This window comes from Cervus elaphus, chromosome 5 (assembly GCF_910594005.1).
Source record: "Cervus elaphus chromosome 5, mCerEla1.1, whole genome shotgun sequence".
NCBI classification, from domain to species: Eukaryota; Metazoa; Chordata; class Mammalia; order Artiodactyla; family Cervidae; genus Cervus; species Cervus elaphus.
The window spans coordinates 120,336,892-120,358,014 of NC_057819.1; the positions used below are offsets into that span (position 1 = coordinate 120,336,892).

Below are 21,123 nucleotides of genomic sequence, written 5' to 3' on the forward strand. Positions count from 1 at the left end.
AACAATCAAAAGAGTAGCTTTGTGCCAAGAGGCAGAGTTTCAGAGCTGGGTGCCAGGCAGCCAGCTGGGCTCACCCACAAGCAGAGGTTTTGCTCTCACAGGCCTGCCCCTCAGCGCCTACCACTGAAAGTCCTGGCTTAGCAAAGACACAAATGAGGATGCATCTGGGACCAAGACAGGGCTTTCCTGGTGGCCAAGTGGTAAAGAATCTTCCTGCCAATGCAGGAGATGCAGGAGGCTGGGTTTCGATCACTGGGTAGGAAGATCCCCCAGAGGAGGGAATGGCAACCCACTCCAGTATTCTTGCCAGGGGAATCCCATGGACAGAGAAGCCTGGGGGCTACAGTCCACGGGGTTGCAGAGTCGGACACGACAGAAGCGACTGAGCACCGCACAGACAGGACCAGGGGCAGGAGAGTCCGATGCTGTGGCCCGTTCCGTGTGCACCATCCCCGGGTCTCCCTGGAGGGTCAACAGGAGGAGGAGACGGAGCCCCAGGAGGAGGCCCTCTGGTTTTCCACCACCACTACCCGCCCTGCCCGATGCCTGCTCTGGGCCCCCTGCCCCCCTGGCCAGGCACTCTCCTTCCCCTCCCCTTCACCAACCCTGCTTTCGGGATTCAGCTGTGATTGAGCACCACCATCCTGCATCTGGGAAAAGGGGGGAGTAAGTGAGGCTGGAGGTGTGGGTGCTGTCAGGGCCTTACCCTGCGGTTGAAAGAGGTAGCCAGGGGCCAGGGGTGGTGTGGCGAGACCTGTGGGAGAATTGCTGATGCCACCCCAGGATCTCTGATGGGGGATCTCTTCTCTTCTCCATCTCAGCAGAGCCATGCCCCCACCCCCACCCACCTGTGCCACGGGAACTGTGGGTGCAGATGTATCCCCTGCTTCAGTGAAGTAGGGACCGGGTGGGTGGTCAGCAGGGCCTAGGCCAAGGGAAAGAGCGCAATGCTGGAAGGGCCATGTGCCTTGGGGCGGTGGGGGGAGGTCTTATTATCATTGCCACAGACAAGGGGGTTCTGTCCCCTCAACTTTTCTCCCTTGGGGTCCACTGAGTCAGGGGTAGTCACGGTGAGGCTGCTTCTCCCCCCAGACTACTGATAGGTTACAGTGAATGGTGTCAGACTCGTGATCTCCAAAGAAGATTTAGCTTAAGGACCAGAGAGCAGACTTAATCACTCAAGAGGTTTTGTGTAGCAGAGTTTTATTAAAGTATGAAAAGGACCGAGAAAGCTTCTGACCTAGACATCAGAAGGGAACGGAGAGTGCCCCCCCTCGCTAGTGTTAGCAAGGGATTTATATACTTTTTAAATTAGTTATTACAATAAATCAAAAGAATGTCTTTAGGTTGTGAAGATCTTACTAGAAACACTCCCGTAATTTACATTTTAAGATATCAGGATTAGCCCGAAGGTTTTCAGGAAGGAAAAATTGCCCTCAAGCAGGATACATAGTTGTTATATAATCCTCAGTACAGAGTTTAAACTGAGTTGTTTGTTGTAATCATCAGTTCCTCAGGTTAAAGAAAACAATGTTTTACATGACTAAGGGCTTCCCTTATAGCTCAGTTGGGAAAGAATCTCCCTGCAATGCAGGAGACCCGGTTTCAATTCCTGGGTTAGGAAGATCCCTTGGAGAAGGAAATGGCAACCCATTCCAGTATTCTTGCTTCTTGCATAGAAGAATCTCAGGGACAGAGGAGCCTGGCAGGCTACAGTCCATGGGGTCGCAAGAGTCGGACAGGACTTAGCGACTAAACCAGCAACACCATGTGACTAAGAAAAAAAGATGTCTGTTCTTTCCTCCTCCTTGAGAATTCCAGGTCCCTTTCTCCTTCTCCTTGGGGACCCCAGACTTCTTATCAAGCTGCCTAGGAACTGCCTCTCTCACACTACGATGCTGAGAGCCTCAAGACATGAGAACAGACATCAGCCCTGGAGCCCGCGCCAGCTTCATCACGGAGCTGCAAACAGCCCTGGAGCCCCCGTGTCCCTCTCCTGCCCAACAGCCCCTTTCTACACCTGGCAACCCTTCTTACCCTCCCATCTCCCACCAGGCCCTGTCCCCGGGGTGAATGAGTCCCATCTCCACCTTCACGGAGGCCTTGAACCAACCTGATCTCTGATCCGGGTGAGAGCCCCTTAGAGCCCCGTCCAGGCCCCAGAAGCCACAAAAGGCCAACCCTGTCCCACTGATCGCTGCCCCGGCTGGCAGAGGCCTGGGAGACGGAGCCCTCCCTCGACCTCCTCCCCTTACCCTCTCTCTGGATGACCAGGACTGCGGGGTCTCCATTTAGCCCAATAACAAAACTGGAGGTAAGAGGCGAGGACTGCTTGGTTTCCATGGCTCTCCGAAGGCCCAGAGTGGTGGGGGAGGCCTGGCAGGGAGGTTCCTGGAGCCAAGCCATTGGGCCCCCACACTCACCCCTGGATGCTGGCTCTGTTGGCAGAAGAGAGAAGTCAGAGCCATGTCCTGGAGGGCCACGTGGGAACAGAGTGTCTCTCTGCCCCTCTGGGCCAGGCGGGTCTCCCCACCCTCCGTCAGGAGGAAGGAGTCACTCAGGGTCCCATGAGGCTGGGTGCCTGGTGCCCAGGCGGGTCAGCCTGGGGGCACGCCAGGGCCTGGGTTTGCTGGGGCTGCGGAAGGCCCCCGAAGGAGAGGTAGGAGGGGGCGGAGGAGACATTTGGAGACAGAAGTTCAGCCAGGCCTGGTGGCTCCCCTTCCTGGCCATTCCCAGGAGGAGACATGAAGGCACAGGGTTAAGTCCAGGTGTTTCTGTTCAGGCTGTTTGCCTTGGTCCCCCAGCCAGGCCTGGACCGCACCCTAAGGAGCCACAGTGAGTTCCAGTGGCCGCCGTGCCAGTGGCCACGCCACTCATACCGGCGCTGCCCGGTGGCTCCGTCTCAGCCTCTTCTAAGCGGCGTGCACTCAGTTGTGATGTGGCCGCCACCAGTACTGGTACAGGAGGACGAATGTCACCAACAAGAGTGGCAGGACTACCACGATCGTGATGATGGTCACCATCTGGTTGTTGGGCTCGGGCTCTGGGTAGAGAAGCGGTAGAGGTCACACAAGTCCTCTGGTCCCAGGTGCCAGGCTCAAGGGAGAACGGCGTCCACCTGTCACCCAACCAGCCACCCCTGGTCATCCTGCTGTCACTCTGCATTGCAGAGATGAGTGGCAAAAGGTGTTATCACTAGAGGGATGAGGACCGGGGTACAGGCCACCAGCCGGCCTCTGTGAGACCATGAGGGCAGATGGACTCAGATGGTCCCCTTGCCATGGGCTGCCAGACCTCATGGTCTGGACCATGGCATGGTCCAGGTCAAGCCCCTTCCTGGGCAGAGATGAGGGAGCTTCGGCCAGACTCTCTGAAGACAAAGAGGATCTTGGCCATCTAGGGTCACAGAAGAGCAGGGCTCCAGGAGACCTTAGGGATCAGTCAGGTCATATTTATCATTGCAGAGAGCAGTCAAGCCCAGAGAGACGAGCTTGACTTGGTTAAGGTCATCCAGCTCACTCTTGACCAAGCAACTAGTCAGAGTCCAAGCTAGGAGCTAGCTAGGAGCTCGCCAGGAGCTCCAGGGAACCCCAGGGATCAAGTGTGGTTTCCCCGAGTGCCTCCCCGAGCTGGCAAAGAGTGGGGCAAAGGCGTTTTCTTCCCCTGAGGGGCTGAAAGTGAATGCTCCCCCCTCCTGATCTGTGGGCTCCCCCTCACCTTTGACTTCAAGCCTCTGGGGATCTGAGACCCTGTGGACGAGGCCACCGCCGCGAGAGCGCAGATCCATCAGGGCCTCGCATGAGAAGTTATAGAGGCCATGTTCCCTGTGAGCTGTGGTGTTGTGGGTGACCACGGCATCTTGGGGGGAATGTGTTGTCCCCACAAAGGTCTGATTGCACAAGATGTCAGTACCACGGAGCAGGGTGACAGTGAGACCTTCGAGGGGGGCCACAGCGGGGACCCTGCACTCGATGGTGAACAGCGTCCCTACGGCCACTGAGGTGGGCGACAGCGTCAGCAGCACTTGCTTTGGAGGGTCTGCAGGAAAGCGGAAGGGAGGTCTGGTCAGGATGGTTGTGCATCTCCGGCAGGCCCCACCCAGCCCAGACCATCCCCTGTGACCACTGTGTTCTCAGGATTTACGCTGGGCTGAGCTAAGGAAGGAGGAAGCAGTTCAGGGTGAAGGATGTACTGGGTGGTAGTTTTAGGGACATGATGACTTCTGGAATGGACAAGAAAGGAGGTGCCCTGGTGTCTACAAAGAAAAGGTTCAGAATCTGTTCAGTCAACAAGAAAGATAAAAGCTTGGACTGTGTCTCTTTCCTCTCCATAAATTCAATAGAAATTTCAAAAATTAAACAGTTGGATAGTTTTGTTGAGAGAAACTTAGAAGAGAGTACTCACTGGAATGGGGCCGTGAATTGTGAGATTATCAGAGGCAAGGGCAAGAGTCAGACCTGCCTTGGATTTTAGGATCAGGTTTAAAATTATCTCTATCCCTTAGCTATTAAACTCCATGGTTCCCTGAGTTCCTGTTTGTTTGTTTGTTTGTTTTAAGATTTATTTCTTTGGTTGTTCCAGGTCTTATTTGGGGTATGTGGGATCTAGTTCCCTGACCAGGGATCAAACCTGGGTCCCCTGCATTGGGAGTGCTGAGTCTTAGCCACTGGACCACCAAGACATCTCTCTGGGATCATTTTTGAACTAGAATACCTAGCCCCCATTACCCCAGGATAATATGGTAGATTTAGGACATGTTTCTACTCATTTGATCCACTGATGACAGTTCTGAGCGATACCCTGGGTACTGAGCTTCTGAGGGAACCCGGTCTCTCCATGATCTCTGTGGCCCGTGGGCAGGTGTGTGTGTGTGTGTGTGTATGTGTGATGGTCACACATTTGCAAAGGGCCCTCAGGGGGAGATAAGACCAGGGCCTTCTCTCCAGGAGGTGAATGGGTTAGTGGAGAGTGTGCCAGCCCTCCTGATGGGGTCCCTGCTGCTTCTCACGGGATGTGGGGTATTCTGGTGATAGGGGTGCTCCCCAACTGGGAGGAGACTGTGGGAAATGACTTTTAGATCTGTCTAAACCTTGCTTGGATTGTTTGCTTCTGAGCAAATCGCAAAATCCTGGTTGCTGGCAGGGTTCAAGGGGGCCAGGTGAGGGTGTGAGCAGATTCTGAGCCTGTGGCCTGGATCCAGGAGCCCAGGGAGGTGGGGCCACAGGGGAGCACCCAGGAGAAGTGACAGAGCAGCTCTGGGTGGGTTTGCAGACACAGGCTCCGGCCTCGGGGAGCAGGGCCCCGTGGGCGACACTCACAGAACACGGTGATGTGGAAAACTTTCGTCTCCTGCTTGCCGCCGCAGGTGGAACTGCACAGGAGCTCCTCATCCTTGGAGACGTTGTAGACCTTGAACAGCTTCCACTGAGCCTGCTTCTCCAGGAGAGTCTTGTTTAGGGCCGTCTCCAGAACAATTCTCTTGGGGTCCGTACAACCGGCAGTACAGTTAATGAACTGAAACTCTCCAGACCCCACCATCAGTCGCTCTGGCCCCTCGAACGCCTTCTCACCAGACCCTGGAAGGACAGAAAACATTGGGCAGCAGACACCCCCGCTGCCCTGCCCAATGGGGCTGCCCACGATGGGCAGTCTGATCAAGGGGTGCCCTCTGCTCCTCTCTCCTTGTTCAGACATTACTGCCTCTGGTCTAGACCAAGGGGGATGCATCCTAGTTGCCTCCCTGCCCCTGACTGCTCTCCCAGCTGGTCCCCTCCAGGTGAGTCTTCCTCATGCACCTCTCCTATCCCCAAGAAGATTGTTTTAGAACTCAACCCCAGCCCAAATGACCTCTCCTCTGCTAAAGCCTCCCTGAAATGGAGGTTGATCGTGTCCTCTCAGGCCCCGTGTCCATGAGTTCGGCTCCTCCTTCACTCCTTCCCTCTCTTCTGCAAATCCTTGTAGAACACCGACTGCATGGCAGGCACTGTTCTAGGCTCTGGGGAGCATCAGAGACGGAAGAAGTTCAAAGCTTGCCCTTGTGGAGCTCACAATGCCAGGAGGGACACAGAGTAACAAACAAGGGAAGTAGCCAGCCTGTCAGTTGGCGCGATGTGCCTGGGAAAGGAAATAGGGAGTGGGGTGGGCTGTCACGTTAATACTGTGTCCTGGACAGATTTCATGGAAACACTGACATTTGAGGAAAGGATGAAGGAGATGGGGGGAGCTTGGCTGCCAGGTATCTGCAGAGGGCAGAAAACCACCAGTGCCAAGACACTGGGCAGGGAGGACACCAGGATGGCTGGAGCCCAGTGAGGAAGAAGGTGAGGAATCTGAACTGAAATTGGCCAGCTGGGCCTGTATGTGTCCTGTGTTCCCACCAGCAACACCCACCCACCCCCACCTAGCCCTCAGCTGGGGAAAGAGAAAGATTCTGTCAGGAGAGAGAGAGAGAGCTGCCTTTGAATCCCGAGTGTGCCAGCTCTGTGGCCTTGGGCAAAGTGCTTTCCTTTTCTGAGCCTCAGTTTCCTCATCTGTCAAATGGGCTAGTAATCCCTTTCCTGAATGGTTGTCATGAAGGCACCTGACAGGTTTTCCAAAACAGAGTGCTCACACCTGGATGCATTCTCCTTCACCGTCCCCTGGACTTCCCAGAAGGGTCTTCGTTTTTGCTTTGATGGTCAGGAGAAGACAATGCCCTCCACTGACCTCTGCTGTCCACTGGGCCACCTCTGAAGACCAGCTGGGATCAGCGCTCACTTTCCCTTGAGCCCCAGCCTCCCTTCATCTCCCCATCAGTCTCCATGACCTGCCACATCCACTATCCTGAAGTTATGGAGCCTGTTCAACCCAAAGTGTGAAGGCCGGGTCCCCCATCTGCTGCCCCGGGGTCATGGGTTCATGGGGAAACCAGGCTTGCATAACATCCCACACCCATGGTGGGCAGCCGCTGTGCTCAAAGCCTCAGCGACTTCGGGACAAGGACCCCCTTCTCCAAACAACACTAGGGGAACAAGCACCCTAACCTCTGGCTGGCACGCACCCAGTCTGGACCCCCAGGCTCACCTCGGCAGCAGAGCAGGGAGAGAAAGGCTGCGAGCATTCCCCAGACACCATAAGGGGCCATCTCGAGTGGCATCCGCAGGCTCACAGGGAACATTGAGGACTGACTGCAGAGAGGTGAAGGGCTCCAGTCAGGGAGGCGGAGGGTAGGGGGGAGGACTTGCAGCTGCAGTCCGGAACCCCCAGCCTTCCTAAGCTGATGACCGTATTTCCTCTCATTATCTGAGTGGTTTTGGGGAGGCCACATGGAAGGCCAGCTCCGAGGGCAACAGGTCTGCAAGAAGTTGGGCAGAGGAAGCCAGGAGTCAGCTGATAAGCGGGACATACCTGCTGATAAGCAGGACTAGTCCTCCTGGCACGATCCTATGTGGGGTGGGGCGGGTACCCGAGGCTCATGTGTGTGTGATGTGTGTGCACACAGGACAGTGACCGCTACAAGCCCAAAATCTGGGGAGCCCTGAATCCCACAGGACACTTTATTGGTGTCAGCAGGGGAGGGACTTTCCAAGCTGGAAAGAGGGTTTGGGAGGCAATAGCTCGACATTCTCCTCCTTCCTCTGCCCCTCCCCTCAGATTTCTGGTGATGCACACGGCCCCCAGGCACTTTCCTGTCTCTAAGCTGAATGTGACTTCACGTTACTAAGACAAGGAGGAAGGAGAAGGAAACCAGCATTTCACTGATGCCTATTCTGTGTTAGGGACTAAGTTACGGTTTTAATACATTGTCTCATTATCACAGCAAATCTTCCAATTTTGACTGTGCATCTGAGGAATTTCAGGGCTCAGGTGAATTAATAACTTGCCTAAATCACAAAGATATTAGGTGATGGGACTGAGGTGAGAATTTAGGAATGAGGAGTGGCTGTTGGAGAATTGGTGGCTGCCAGGGATTAAAGGGAGGGAGAAATGGACTGACAGAGCAGAGAGGATTTTAGGACAGAGAATCTACTGTTTCCCACTACAGTGGTGCACAGGTGTCGGTACACACTTGTCCAAACCCAGAGAATGTACACACCAAGACTGAACCGTAACGTCAACGATGGTCTTTGGGTGATAATGACATGTCAATGCATGTTCCTCAATCATAAGAAACGGACCACTCTGGTGGGGGATGTTGATAACAGGAGAGGCTGTACATGTGTGGGGACAGGAGGTATGTGGGAAGTCTCCACTTCCCCTAAGTTTTGCTGTAAGCCTAAAACTGCTCTTCTAAAAAGAGGTCTACTAAAAAAAAAATGGAGATAGTGGAGGACAGAGGAGTCTGGTGTGTTATAGTCCATGGGGTTGAAAAGAGTCGACACGACTGGACAACAACAACAGAAAAATAGCTCAAACACACCACCTTGGAAGGCAGCCTTCTGGGTTAGGATGCTTGTCAGCTGTGGATTGCTGTTGAAAATGCAGGCTTTCATGACTTCCCTGGCGGTCCAGTCGTTAAGACTCTGCTTCCACACAGTGGGCAAGTGTTTGATCCCTGGTCATGGAACAAACATTCCATACGCATATTCCATTTGCACGTGGTATGGCCAAAAATAAAGAAAATGCAGGTTTTTAAACTCAATTTTTAGCAGGTTTAGAGGAAGTCACTTACTTGGTCATTTCTAAATTTTTTATCTCAAATTACATTTTTAAAATACGTATTTATTCAACTGCACCAAGTCTTAGTTGTGGCATGTGAGATCTAGTTCCCTGACCAGGGATGGAATCCATGCCCCATGCATTGAGAGCTCGAAGTCTTAGTCACTGGACCACCAGGGAAGTTCCTCAGATTACACTTTAAAAATATTTAAACACAAAACCCAGTTCTGCATTGTTTATGAGACACATCCAATGAGTAAGATCGTGGAATGGTTGACAGTCGAAGAGTGAAAAAAGATATACCAGGCAAAAGCTAGCCAAAAGAAAAGCCAGGAAAGGTCTATTCATATCAAAGAAAAAAGAATTTTAAGACAAAAATATTTATTAGGGATACAATGAGTACCTAGATTAAATGGTCAATTCATACGGAAATTATAATTGTTGTAAACTTGTAAGCACTTAGCTTGAAGGAACAACAAAGAGCAAAATTTCTTGCTATGATGATGGTTTTATCATCATATAGCAAGAAATTTTAATACAGCATCTCTCTATTATGAATAATGAAGCAAATGTGAAAAGATGCTCAACATCATTAATCATCAGGGAAAGTCACATCAAAGCCACAATGAGATATCACTGCACCACTGTCAGAATGGTTATCATCACAGACAACAAATAAAAACTTTGGCAAGAGTGTGGAGAAAAGGGAGCCCTCGTGTACTCTGGTGGGATTGTAAATTGGTGAGAATGCTGTGGAGAAAAGTACAGAGGAGCCTCAAAAAATTAAAAATAGAACTGCCGTATGATCCAGCAATTTCACTTCTGGGTATTCTCCTGAAGAAAACAAAAGCGCTAATTTGACAACATATATGGACACCAATGTCCACTGTGGCATCATTTCCAATAGCCAACATGTGAAAGTCACCTGCATGTTCATCCATAGATGCATGAATAAAGATGTGGTTGGTATAACTACACAACAGACTATTATTCAGCCATAAAGAATGAAATCTTGCCATTTTTGACAACACGGACGGACCTAGAGGGTATTATGCCAAGTGCAATGACTCAGACAGAGAAAGACAAATACCATATGATCTCACATATATGCAGAATCTGAAAAACAAAACAAACAAAACCAAAAACGGGCTCCTAGGTATACAGAACAAACGGGTGGTTGCTGGAGGCGAAGGGGCCGAGTAGGATCCAAAACAGATGAGTGGGATTAAGAGGTACAAAGCACCAATTACAAAGTGAATCACAGGGATGTAACACAGCATTAGGAGTGTGGTCAGTAATATTGTAATAACTTTGCAGGGAAACAGGTGGATACTAGACTTATTGTGGTGATAATTGCATAATGTATGCAAATGCCAAACCACTGTGTAGAGCACCTGAAGGTTACATAATACCGTATATTATAAGCCAACCTAATATTTAAAGTAATGTATCTTGCAATTCACAAAAGAAGACTACAGATTCATAGAAACAGAAAGCAGAACAGTGGTTGCCAGGGCCTGGGTGCAGGGGGAAATGGTGAGTTATGTTTAATGGATATAGACTTTCAGTTTTGTAAGATAAAAAAGTTTCGAGATCCCTCATGAAACAATGTGAATGTAACACAACCAAATGTACATTTAAAAACAGTTAAGTGGTGTATTTTATGTTATGTGTATTTTACCATAATTGAAAATTTAATGAACACAACATTGTAAATCTTCAATAAGCTTAAAAATTAAAAACTTACAAAAAGTAAAAACTTATAAATCATTTATGCCAAGGAATATGAAACCAAGTAGACCAAGTCTTAGAAAAAGTAGAACTTACCTAACTTGATTGAAGAAGAAATAAAAAGCCTGAATAGTTCTACAACTATTAAAGAAATTACATCCATAATTTGAAATCTTCCCACAAAGAAAATGTCAGGTCTAGATAGTGTTACAGAAGTTTAAGGTAGGGATAATCCTAATCTACTCTTTCTGAGAATGAAAATAGCAGGAACACACCCTCTTCCTATGAGGCCAGTGTAACCTTAATACCAAAATGAGACAAGAATAGGATGAAATAGAAAAATTAGAAGCCAACGTCACTCATGAATACAAATGCAAATAAGAAAAATACAAACAGACCAAATCTAGCAGAGTATTAAAAATATTAGACATCATATCCAAGTTAAGCTTAGCTATGAAAAGTTGGTTGCATGATAGAAAAGAAAGCTGCAAATGTCATTTATTATTGCTGGGAATAGTAAACTTTGGTGCTTTATGTCACATTACTTCAGCCTTCCTCTGAAATTAGCTGCATTTACAGCAGATAATTTCCTGCAACCTGAGACTCATTTTATGTTCCACGACCCCACCTCAAGTTTATACCATATTTTTATTTCTTTTTTGCTTTTTTGCCTCAGGGTCTTCAATGCTTTAGGAGTCACTTAGCTACCTGCTGCTGCTGCTACTGCTAAGTCTCTTCAGTCGTGTCCGACTCTGTGCGACCCCATAGACGGCAGCCCACCAGACTCCCCTGTCCCTGGGATTCTCCAGGCAATGTTTCCCAGAAGCCTAGGAGTTTCAAGTTTCCTAACATGAAACCCTCAACCAACTATAGGCCAAGAGCTAGTAGAAATATGCTCCAGCCTCTTTCTTTTGGGGAGGCAATTCTAGCCAGCATCCTGTAGACTTATCAGAGATTCTGAAAGGCTTGACCTCCCTTTGCTGACACCTGCAACATCAGTTATGCATCTTCTATTGGCTTTCTCTCCCCTGTTCCAGTCTTCTTCTTGTTCCTTCACTCCCTACTTCCTGGCCTCAATAATTCAGTAATCTACCTGAAATAATCTACCTGAACTGAAGTCCTTGATGCAGGCTCTACTTGAAGGAGCCCAGGCTAAAAACTTATGTTACAGACTTAAGAAGAACAAAACACATGATCATCTTAACAGATCTAGAAAAAAAAAATGATGACATTCAATATTCTTTCATGATAAAAGCTCTTAGCAGATTAGAAGGAAATATCCTTAAAATGATAAAGGAAACTTAGAAAAAGTTTGCACATGTACTATTATTTTTTAACATCTGTATTATTTTTCTAATGAGTAAATCTTAGGAACATTTCCTTTAAAATCTGGAACCAAACAAGGATGCCCACTATCTTTGCTTCTATGTTAACATTTTGCCAGAGGTCCTTTAGAGTATAGTAAGATAAGAAAAAGAAACTAAAGGCCTAGGGATGGGAAAAGAGCAAAATCATCAGTATTTTCATATGATATGGTTGCCTAGATAGAACATTCAAATGAATGATCAGACAAATGATTCACAATAATCAGAGATTTTAGCAAGACAGCTAGCTGTAAGATCAATATCCAAAAAGAAATTGCTTTTGTATAGAACAGTAACGTAAAAAATGTAATTTAGGACTTCCCTGGTGGTCGAGTGGTTAAGACTCTGCACTTACACTGCAGGGGCCACAGGTTTGATTCCTGGTCGGGGAAGTTCTGCATGCTGCACAGAGCATCCAGGAAAAAACAGTAATTTTAAAAGCATACTACGTTATAGCAGCAAAAAGATAGAAGTAATACATATACAAAAACAAAAAGATAGCAGAATATAAGATCTATAGTAAGAACGTTATAAAACACTATTGAAAGACATTAAATACAATTTAAATAAATGTAGACCAGCCCATGTTTATGACTAAGGGATTCAATATTATAAAGAGGACAATTCTCTTCCTACAGATTTAATGCAATTCCAATAGATCCCAGGAAGGGATTTCATGGAAAACAAAAGATGATTCTAAACCTTATTATGGAAAGAACAAAAGGACCAAGACACCCCTAAAGAAGAATAAAATGAGGGGATTTGCCCTACTAGACATGAAGACTTACTACAAAATAAAATTTTAGTGTAGCTGAAGGCAAATTAACCAATGGAACAAAGTGCCCAGAAATAGTCTTGCATGAAACACACACCTGACAAAAATGGCACTGTAAAACACTGGGTGAAGAAGGAGATAAAAGTAAATGATGCTTGAACTGGACCCACCTGGGCCATGGTGGGAAGGCAGTTCACGCTTCTAAGACAGTTATGTGGTTGACAGAGCAGGAGAGGAAGAGAAAGGACAAAAAGAGAAAATAACCACAAAGCAATAGGCTGTTGGACTCAGAGAGATGGCTGACATGAGCTCCTCATGCAAGGGCCAACCAGCCAGAGGAAATTTTGTAGCAGCTCCAGCCCCTGGGCGTATGGGCAGACAGGGAGGGAAAGAAGAACTCAAGTGTTGATTGGCAATCTATCCCAAGCCCTTTCCACTGTGCCAAGAGGGAAGCGGGGAGCATCACCTTACCTGTATCAGCAAACGGGTGCTGCCGTGATAGGTAAACAGGGTGGCCGAGGTCCAGCTTCCAGCAGCCGTTCTTCCCTGGGCTGCTGCTGGTTCAACAAGTGCTACCTGGTTTTTGACTGATTTCCCTTCTCAGAAGTCACATGCTTCCTGTCCCAGCTCTGACCTCATCCTCACATCACTTTCTGTTTGTTATCTCTTGTTTTAAGCCCTGGTAAATACATACCAGGGCTTCCCAGGGGGCTCATTTTTTAAGGATCTGTCTGCCAATGTGGGAGCCGATTCCTGAATCAGGAAGATCCCCTGGAGAATGAAATGACACTCCACTCCAGTGTTCTTGCCTGGGAAATCCCAAGGACAGAGAAATCTGGCGGGGTATAGTGCATGGGGTCAACAAACAGTCAGACACGACTGAGCATGCATGCATGCATTCAAGGGAGTAAGACAGTCGAGGCCACAAATGCTGAAGATCCCCTGGTTGGGGATCTTAATTCCTCAATCAGGAATTAAGCTTGGGTCACGGCGGTGAAAATGCTACTAACCACTGGACCAGCAGGAAATTCCCTCTGCACCCTTTTTTTGGATGTGTGGTTTCTGTGCTCCTGGGGGCCTTTGAGGAATGAGACAGATACAGGATGAGCCGCCCACTGAACCCCTGCAGGAGGCTTGTCAACATCAGGGAGCAAGGTCTTCCCTGTATTCGACATGCCCAACCACCAAACACTTCTACTTCCAATTAAGCACGATTGTTCTGAGATCTTTTCACATCTGCCACTTCACATAACAATCAAAAGAGTAGCTTTGTGCCAAGAGGCAGAGTTTCAGAGCTGGGTGCCAGGCAGCCAGCTGGGCTCACCCACAAGCAGAGGTTTTGCTCTCACAGGCCTGCCCCTCAGCGCCTACCACTGAAAGTCCTGGCTTAGCAAAGACACAAATGAGGATGCATCTGGGACCAAGACAGGGCTTTCCTGGTGGCCAAGTGGTAAAGAATCTTCCTGCCAATGCAGGAGATGCAGGAGGCTGGGTTTCGATCACTGGGTAGGAAGATCCCCCAGAGGAGGGAATGGCAATCCACTCCAGTATTCTTGCCATGGACAGAGAAGCCTGGAGGCTACAGTCCACAGGGTTGCAGAGTCGGACATGACAGAAGCGACTGAGCACCGCACAGACAGGACCAGGGGCAGGAGAGTCCGATGCTGTGGCCCATTCCGTGTGCACCATCCCCGGGTCTCCCTGGAGGGTCAACAGGAGGAGGAGACGGAGCCCCAGGAGGAGGCCCTCTGGTTTTCCACCACCACTACCCGCCCTGCCCGATGCCTGCTCTGGGCCCCCTGCCCCCCTGGCCAGGCACTCTCCCTCCCCTCCCCTTCACCAACCCTGCTTGCGGGATTCAGCTGTGATTGAGCACCACCATCCTGCATCTGGGAAAAGGGAAGAGTAAGTGAGGCTGGGGCTCTGGGTGCTGCCAGGGCCTTTTTCTGGGGCTGGAAGAGCTGGCCAGGGGCTGGGGGTGGGGTGGGAAGACTTGTGAGTGAAATTGCTGATTCCACCCTGGGAACTCTGATGGGGGGAGTTTCTTTTCTTTTCTCCATTTCAGTTGAGCTGTGCCCCTAACCCCACCCACCTGTGCCACGGGAACTGTGGGTGCAGATGTACCCCTGGCTTCAGATAGGGACCAGGCGGGTCATCAGCAGGGCCGGGGCCAAGGGGTGGATCCGAAGGTAGGAAGGGCCATGTGCACTGGGGTGGTGGGGGGTGGTCTTATGTCATCACCACAGACAAGAGCTCTGTCCCCTTAACTCTTCCTTGGGGTCCACTGAGGCAGGGGGCAGTCACGATGAGGATGCTTCTTCCCCCAGACCACTACAATGCCAAGAGCCTCGTGATATGAGAACAGACATTAGCCCTGGGGCCCAGGCCAGCTTCATCGCCAAGCTGGAAACAGCCCTGGAGTCCCTGTGTCCCTCTCATGCCTGCCAACCCCTTTCTACACCTGGCAACCCTTCTTACCTTCCCATCCCCAACCAGGCCCTCTCCCCGGGGTGAATGAGTCCCATCTCCACCACACGGAGACCTTGAACCAACCTGATCTCTGATCCGGGTGAGAGCCCCTTAAAGCCCTGTCCAGGCCCCAGAAGCCACATGAAAGGCCAACCTTGTCCCATTGATCGCTGCCCCTACTGGCAGAGGCCTGGGAGACGGAGCCCTCCCTTGACCTCCTCCCCTTACCCTCTCTCTGGATGACCAGGACTGCGGGGTCTCCATTTAGCCCAATAACAAAACTGGGGGTAAGAGGCGAGGACTGCTTGGTTTCCATGGCTCTCCGAAGGCCCAGAGTGGTGGGGGAGGCCTGGCAGGGAGGTTCCTGGAGCCAAGCCATTGGGCCCCCACACTCACCCCTGGATGCTGGCTCTGTTGGCAGAAGAGAGAAGTCAGAGCCATGTCCTGGAGGGCCAGTGGGAACAGAGTGTCTCTCTGCCCCTCTGGGCCAGGCGGGTCTCCCCACCCTCCGTCAGGACGAAGGAGTCACTCAGGGTCCCATGAGGCTGGGTGCCTGGTGCCCGGGCGGGTCGGCCTGGGGGCACGCCAGGGCCTGGGTTTGCTGGGGCTCTGGAAGGCCTGCGAAGGAGAGGGCGGAGGGGGCTGAGGAGACATTTGGAGACAGAAGTCCAGCCAGGCCTGGTGGCTCCCCTTCCTGGCCATTCCCAGCAGGAGACACGACGAAGGCACAGGGTTAAGTCCAGGTGTTTGTGTTCAGGCTGTTTGCCTTGGTCCCCCAGCCAGGCCTGGACCGCACCCTAAGGAACCACAGTGAGTTCCAGTGGCCGCCGTGCCAGTGGCCACGCCGCTCATACCGGCGCTGCCCGGTGGCTCCGTCTCAGCCTCTTCTTAGCGGTGTGCACTCAGTTGTGACGTGTCCACCGCCGGTGCCACCTCTCAGTTCAGTTCAGTTCAATCGCTCAATCATGTCCAACTCTTTGCAACCTTATGGACTGCAGCACACCAGACCTCCCTGTTCCTCACCAACTCCCGGAGTTCACTTGAACTCATGTCTATTGAGTAGGTGATGCCATCCAATCATCTCATCCTCTGTCATCCCCTTCTCCTCCTGCCTTCAATCTTTCTCAGCATCAGGGTTTTTTCAGATAACTCAGTTCTTCACATCAGGTAGCCAAAGTATTGGAGTTTCAGCTTAAGCATCAGTTCTTCCAATGAATATTCAGGACTGATCTCCTTTAAGATGGACTGGTTGGATCTCCTTGCAGTCCAAGGGACCCTCAGGAGTCTTCTCCAACATCACAGTTCAAAAGCATCAATTCTTCGGCACTCAGCTTTCTTTATAGTCCAACTCTCACATCCATACATGACTAGTGGAAAAACGATAGTTTTGACTAGACAGACCTTTGTTGGCAAGGTAATGTCTCTGCTTTTTAATATGCTGTCTAGGTTGCTCATAATTTTTCTTCCAAGGAGCAAGCGTCTTTTAATACCATGGCTGCAATCACCATCTGCAGTGATTTTGGAGCCCCCCAAAATAAAGTCAGTCACTGTTTCCATTGTTTTCCCCATCTATTTTCCATGAAGGGATGGGACCAGTGATGACGCCACCTCTGGGCGAAGACAAAGCACAGGAGGACGAATGTCACAAACAGGAGCAGCAGCACTCTCATGATCATGATGATGATCAGCATCTGTTTGTTGGGCACGGGCTCTGGGGAAGGAAGGGGTAGAGGTCACAGAAGTCCTCTGATCCTAATTTCCAGGCTCAAGGGGGAGTATCTGTCCACCCATCACCCATCCACCCACCCCCGGGCATCCTGCTGTCACTCTGCATTGCAGGGATGAGTGGCAAAAGCAGAAAAGAGGACCAGGTTCCAGGCCTCCAGCCGGCCTCTGTGAGACCATGAGGGCAGATGGACTCAGATGGTCCCCTTGCCATGGGCTGCCAGACCTCATGGCCTGGACCGTGGCGTGGTCCAGTCCAAGCCCCTCCCTGGGGAGAGATGAGGGAGCTTCAGCCAGACTCTCTGAAGACAAAGAGAATCTTGGCCATCTAGGGTCACAGAAGAGCAGGGCTCCAGGGGACCTTAGGGATCAGTCAGGTCAAATTTATCATTGCAGAGAGTGGTCAAGGCCAGAGAGAGGAGCCTGACTTCATTAAGGTCACCCAGCTCACTCATTACCAAGCAACTAGTCAGGGTCCAAGCTAGGAACTCGCCAAGAGCTCCAGGGAACCCCAGGGATCAAGTGTCGTTTCCCTGAGGGCCTCCCCTGAGCGGGCAGAGAGTAGGGCAAAGGTGTTTTCTTCCCCTGAGGGGCTGAAAGTGAATGCGCCCACTCCTGATCTGTGGGCTCCCCCTCACCTTTGACTTCAAGCCTCTGGGGATCTGAGACCCTGTGGACGAGGCCACCGCTCCAAGAGTGCATGTCCATCTGGGCCTCGCACGAGGAGTTATAGAGGCCGTCTTCCCTGTGAGCTGTGCTGTTATGGGTGACCACGGCATCTTGGGGGGAAAGTGCTGTCCCCACAAAGGTCTGATTGCACAAGATGTCAGTACCACGGAGCAGGGTGACAGTGAGACCTTCGAGGGGGGCCACAGCGGGGACCCTGCACTCGATGGTGAACAGCATCCCTACGGCCACTGAGGTGGGCGACAGCGTCAGCAGCACTTGCTTTGGAGGGTCTGCAGGAAAGCGGAAGGGAGGTCTGGTCAGGATGGGTGTGCATCTCCGGCAGGCCCCACCCAGCCCAGACCATCCCCTGTGACCACTGTGTTCTCAGGAAGTGGGCTGGGGATGGAAGGAGGAAGCAGTTCAGGGTGAAGGATGTACTGGGTGGTAGTTTTAGGGACATGATGACTTCTGGAATGGACAAGAAAGGAGGTGCCCTGGTGTCTACAAAAAAAGGTTTAGAGTCTGTTCAGTCAACAAGAAAGATAAAAAAGTTTGGGCTGTGTCTCTTTCCTCTCCATAAATTCAACAGAAACTTCAAAAATTAAACAGTTGGATAGTTTTGTTGAGAGAGACTTAGAAGGGAGTACTCACTGGAATGGGACCGTGAATTGTGAGATTCTTCAGAGGCGGGGGCAAGAGTCAACCTGCCTTGGATTTCAGGATCAGGTTTAAAACTATCTCTATCCCTTAGCTATTAAACTCCATGGTTCCCTGAGTCCCTGTTTTTTTTTTAAAGATTTATTTCTTTGGTTGTTCTAGGTGTTAGATAGGGTATGTGGGATCTAGTTCCCTGACCAGGGATCAAACCTGGGTCCCCTGCATTGGGAGTGCTGAGTCTTAGCCACTGGACCACCAAGACATCTCTCTGGGATCATTTTTGAACTAGAATACCTAGCCCCCATTACCCCAGGATAATATGGTAGATTTAGGACATGTTTCTACTCATTTGATCACTGATGACAGTCCTGAGCGATACCCTGGGTGCCGAGCTTCCGAGAGAACCCCAGTCTCTCCATGGTCTCTGTGGCCTGTGGGCAGGTGTGTGTGTGTGTGTGTGATGGTCACGTATTTGCAAAGGGCCCTCAGGGGGAGATAAGACCAAGACCTTCTCTCCAGGAGGTGAATGGGTTAGTGGAGAGTATGCCAGCCCTCCTGATGGGGTCCCTGCTGCTTGTCACAGGATGTGGGGTATTCTGGTGATGGGGGTGCTCCCCAGCTGGGAGGAGACTGTGGGAAATGACTTTTAGATCTGTCTAAACCTTGCTTGGATTGTTTGCTTCTGAGCAAATCTCAAAATCCTGGTTGCTGGCAGGGTTCAAGGAGTCCAGGGGAGGGTGTGAGCAGATTCTGAGCCTGTGGCCTGGATCCAGGAGCTCAGGGCGGTGGGGGCCATAGGAGAGCGCCCAGGAGAAGTGACAGAGCAGCTCTGGGTGGGTTTGCAGACACAGGCTCCGGCCTCGGGGAGCAGGGCCCCGTGGGCGACACTCACAGAACACGGTGATGTGGAAAACTTTCGTCTCCTGCTTGCCACCGCAGGTGGAACTGCACAGGAGTTCCTCATCCTTGGAGACGTTGTAGACCTTGAACAGCTTCCACTGAGCCTGGTTCTCCAGGAGAGTCTTGTTTAGGGCCGTCTCCAGAACAAGTCTCTTGGGGTCCGTACAACCGGCAGTACAGTTAATGAACTGAAACTCTCCAGACCCCACCATCAGTCGCTCTGGCCCCTCGAACGCCTTCTCACCAGACCCTGGAAGGACAGAAAACATTGGGCAGCAGACACCCCCGCTGCCCTGCCCAATGGGGCTGCCCACGATGGGCAGTCTGATCAAGGGGTGCCCTCTGCTCCTCTCTCCTTGTTCAGACATTACTGCCTCTGGTCTAGACCAAGGGGGATGCGCCCTAGTTGCCTCCCTGCCCCTGACTGCTCTCCCAGCTGGTCCCCTCCAGGTGAGTCTTCCTCATGCACATCTCCTATCCCCATGGAGATTGTATTTGAACTCGCCCCCCAGCCCAAATGACCTCTCCTCTGCTAAAGCCTCCCTGAAATGGAGGTGGATCGTGTCCTCTCAGGCCCCGTGTCCATGAGTTCGGCTCCTCCCTCACTCCTTCCCTCTCTTCTGCAAATCCTTGTAGAACACCGGCTGCATGGCAGGCACTGTTCTAGGCTCTGGGGAGCATCAGAGATGGAAGAAGTTCAAAGCTTGCCCTTGTGGAGCTCGCACTGCCGCGAGGGACACAGAGTAACAAACAAGGGGAGTAGCCAGCCTGTCAGTTGGTGCGATGTGCCTGGGAAAGGAAATAGGGAGTGGGGCGGGGCTGCCACATTAATACTGTGCTCTGGACAGATTTGATGGAAATGGTGACATTTGAACAAAGGATGAAGGAGATGGGGGGAGCTTGGCTGGCAGGTATCTGCTGAGGGCAGAGAACCATCGGCGCTAAGACCCTGGGCAGAGAGGAGACCAGGATGGTCGGGCCCAGTGAGGAAGAAGGCCAAGAATCTGAACTGATCTCGGCCAGCTGGGCCTGTGCTGTGGCCTGTGCTCCCGCCACACCCGCATGCCCCACCTAACCCTCAGCTGGGGCTCGAGGGAGGCTCTGCAGGGAGCGAGAGAGAGCTGTATTTGAATCTAAGTTTGCTAGCTCTGTGGCCTTGGGCAAAGTGCCTTCTCTTTCTGAGCCTCAGTTTTTCCATCTGTCAAATGGGTTAGTAATCCCTTTCCTGAATGGTTGCCATGAAAGCACCTGGCAGGTTTTCCAAAACAGAATACTGAGCACATGGAGGCATTCTCCTTCACTGTCCCCTGCACTCCCCGGAAGGGGCTTCGTTTTCACTTTGATGTTCAGCAGAAGACGATGCCCTCCACTGACCTCTGCTGTCCACTGGGCCACCTCTGAAGATCAGCTGGGATGTGCCCTCACCTTCCCTTGAGCCTCAGCCTCCCTTCATCTCCCCATCAGTCTCCACGACCTGCCACATCCACACACCCTGAAGTTACGGGGCCTGTTCAACCCAGTGTGTGAAGACCAGGACCCCAACCTGCTGCCCCAGGGTCACGGGGTCATGGGGAAACCAGGCTCACAGAGCAGCCCACACCCGTGGTGGGTGGCCGCTCTGCTCAAAGCCTCAGAGACTTCAGGACCAGGACCCCCTTCTCTGCCCGATACCAGGGGTACAGGTGACCTACCATCTGGCTGGCACACACCCAGTCAGGATCTCCAGGCTCACCTGGGCCTCAGATCAGGGCGAGAAAGGCTATGAGCAGTCCCAAGCCATCCCCAGCCACCATAAGGGGACATCTCGAGTGGCGTCCACAGGTTTGCAGGGAATAGCCAAGGACTGCCTGGAGAGACGTGAAGGGCACTGGTCAGGAAGGGGTGACCTGCAGCTGCAGTCCGGAGCTCCCAGCCTTCTGTAAGCTGATGACCGTATTTCCTCTCATTATCTGAGTGGTCTTGGGGAGGCCACATGGAAGGCCAGCTCCCAGGGTCACAGGTCTACGAGAAACTGGGCAGAGGAAGCCAGGAAGCAGCTGATAGATGGGACATAGCCTAGTCCTCCTGGCACGCTGCCATCAGGGGTGGGCGAGCACCCGGGGCTCATGTGTGTGCAACATGTGTGTACACACAGGATAGTCACCGCTACTAGCCCCAAATCTGGAGAGCCCTGAATCCCACAAGACTCATTATTGG

The 21,123-nt window shown here is 51.3% G+C and overlaps 2 protein-coding genes and 1 non-coding gene across 6 annotated transcripts; 1 reads left to right on the top strand and 2 right to left on the bottom strand.

The window, feature by feature from the left end:
* Positions 1-2,326: 2,326 nt before the first annotated feature.
* Positions 2,327-13,997, bottom strand: LOC122695304 (intercellular adhesion molecule 2-like). Of its 4 annotated transcripts, XM_043905038.1 has the most exons (6): positions 12,979-13,995; positions 8,402-8,533; positions 7,063-7,166; positions 5,319-5,576; positions 3,718-4,038; positions 2,327-3,043 (listed from the first exon to the last, which is right to left on the bottom strand). In XM_043905038.1, exons 3-6 carry the CDS (start codon positions 7,154-7,156, stop codon positions 2,928-2,930), a joined length of 789 nt encoding a protein of 262 aa, XP_043760973.1. In that variant the 5' UTR covers positions 7,157-7,166; positions 8,402-8,533; positions 12,979-13,995; the 3' UTR covers positions 2,327-2,927. The 4 variants fall into 4 exon arrangements, with proteins under 4 accessions (XP_043760973.1, XP_043760972.1, XP_043760974.1 ...); XM_043905037.1 differs by lacking the exon at positions 8,402-8,533; XM_043905039.1 differs by lacking the exons at positions 8,402-8,533; positions 12,979-13,995 and adding an exon at positions 10,465-12,937.
* TRNAV-UAC lies at positions 12,052-12,124 on the top strand. Its single transcript has one exon. It is a non-coding gene; the product is annotated as a tRNA-Val (tRNA).
* A 2,456-nt stretch (positions 13,998-16,453) lies between the features above and the next one.
* Positions 16,454-20,637, bottom strand: LOC122695305 (intercellular adhesion molecule 2-like). The gene is made up of 4 exons (XM_043905041.1): positions 20,619-20,637; positions 18,920-19,177; positions 17,340-17,660; positions 16,454-16,687 (listed from the first exon to the last, which is right to left on the bottom strand). Exons 2-4 carry the CDS (start codon positions 19,137-19,139, stop codon positions 16,521-16,523), a joined length of 708 nt encoding a protein of 235 aa, XP_043760976.1. The 5' UTR covers positions 19,140-19,177; positions 20,619-20,637; the 3' UTR covers positions 16,454-16,520.
* Between the last annotated feature and the right edge of the window lie 486 nt (positions 20,638-21,123).

Bases quoted from the DNA above. Each gene is read 5' to 3' on its own strand.
- LOC122695304 (XM_043905037.1), bottom strand. From the start codon at position 7,156: ATGTTCCCTGTGAGCCTGCGGATGCCACTCGAGATGGCCCCTTATGGT. The intron at 5,577-7,062 runs GTGAGCCTGGGG...CTGTCCTTCCAG, and splicing joins CTCCCTGCTCTGCTGCCGAG to GGTCTGGTGAGAAGGCGTTC. The intron at 4,039-5,318 runs GTGAGTGTCGCC...GCTTTCCTGCAG, and splicing joins TTTCCACATCACCGTGTTCT to ACCCTCCAAAGCAAGTGCTG.
- LOC122695305 (XM_043905041.1), bottom strand. From the start codon at position 19,139: ATGGTGGGGTCTGGAGAGTTTCAGTTCATTAACTGTACTGCCGGTTGT. The intron at 17,661-18,919 runs GTGAGTGTCGCC...GCTTTCCTGCAG, and splicing joins TTTCCACATCACCGTGTTCT to ACCCTCCAAAGCAAGTGCTG. The intron at 16,688-17,339 runs GTGAGGGGGAGC...TTCCTTCCCCAG, and splicing joins CCAGAGGCTTGAAGTCAAAG to AGCCCGTGCCCAACAAACAG.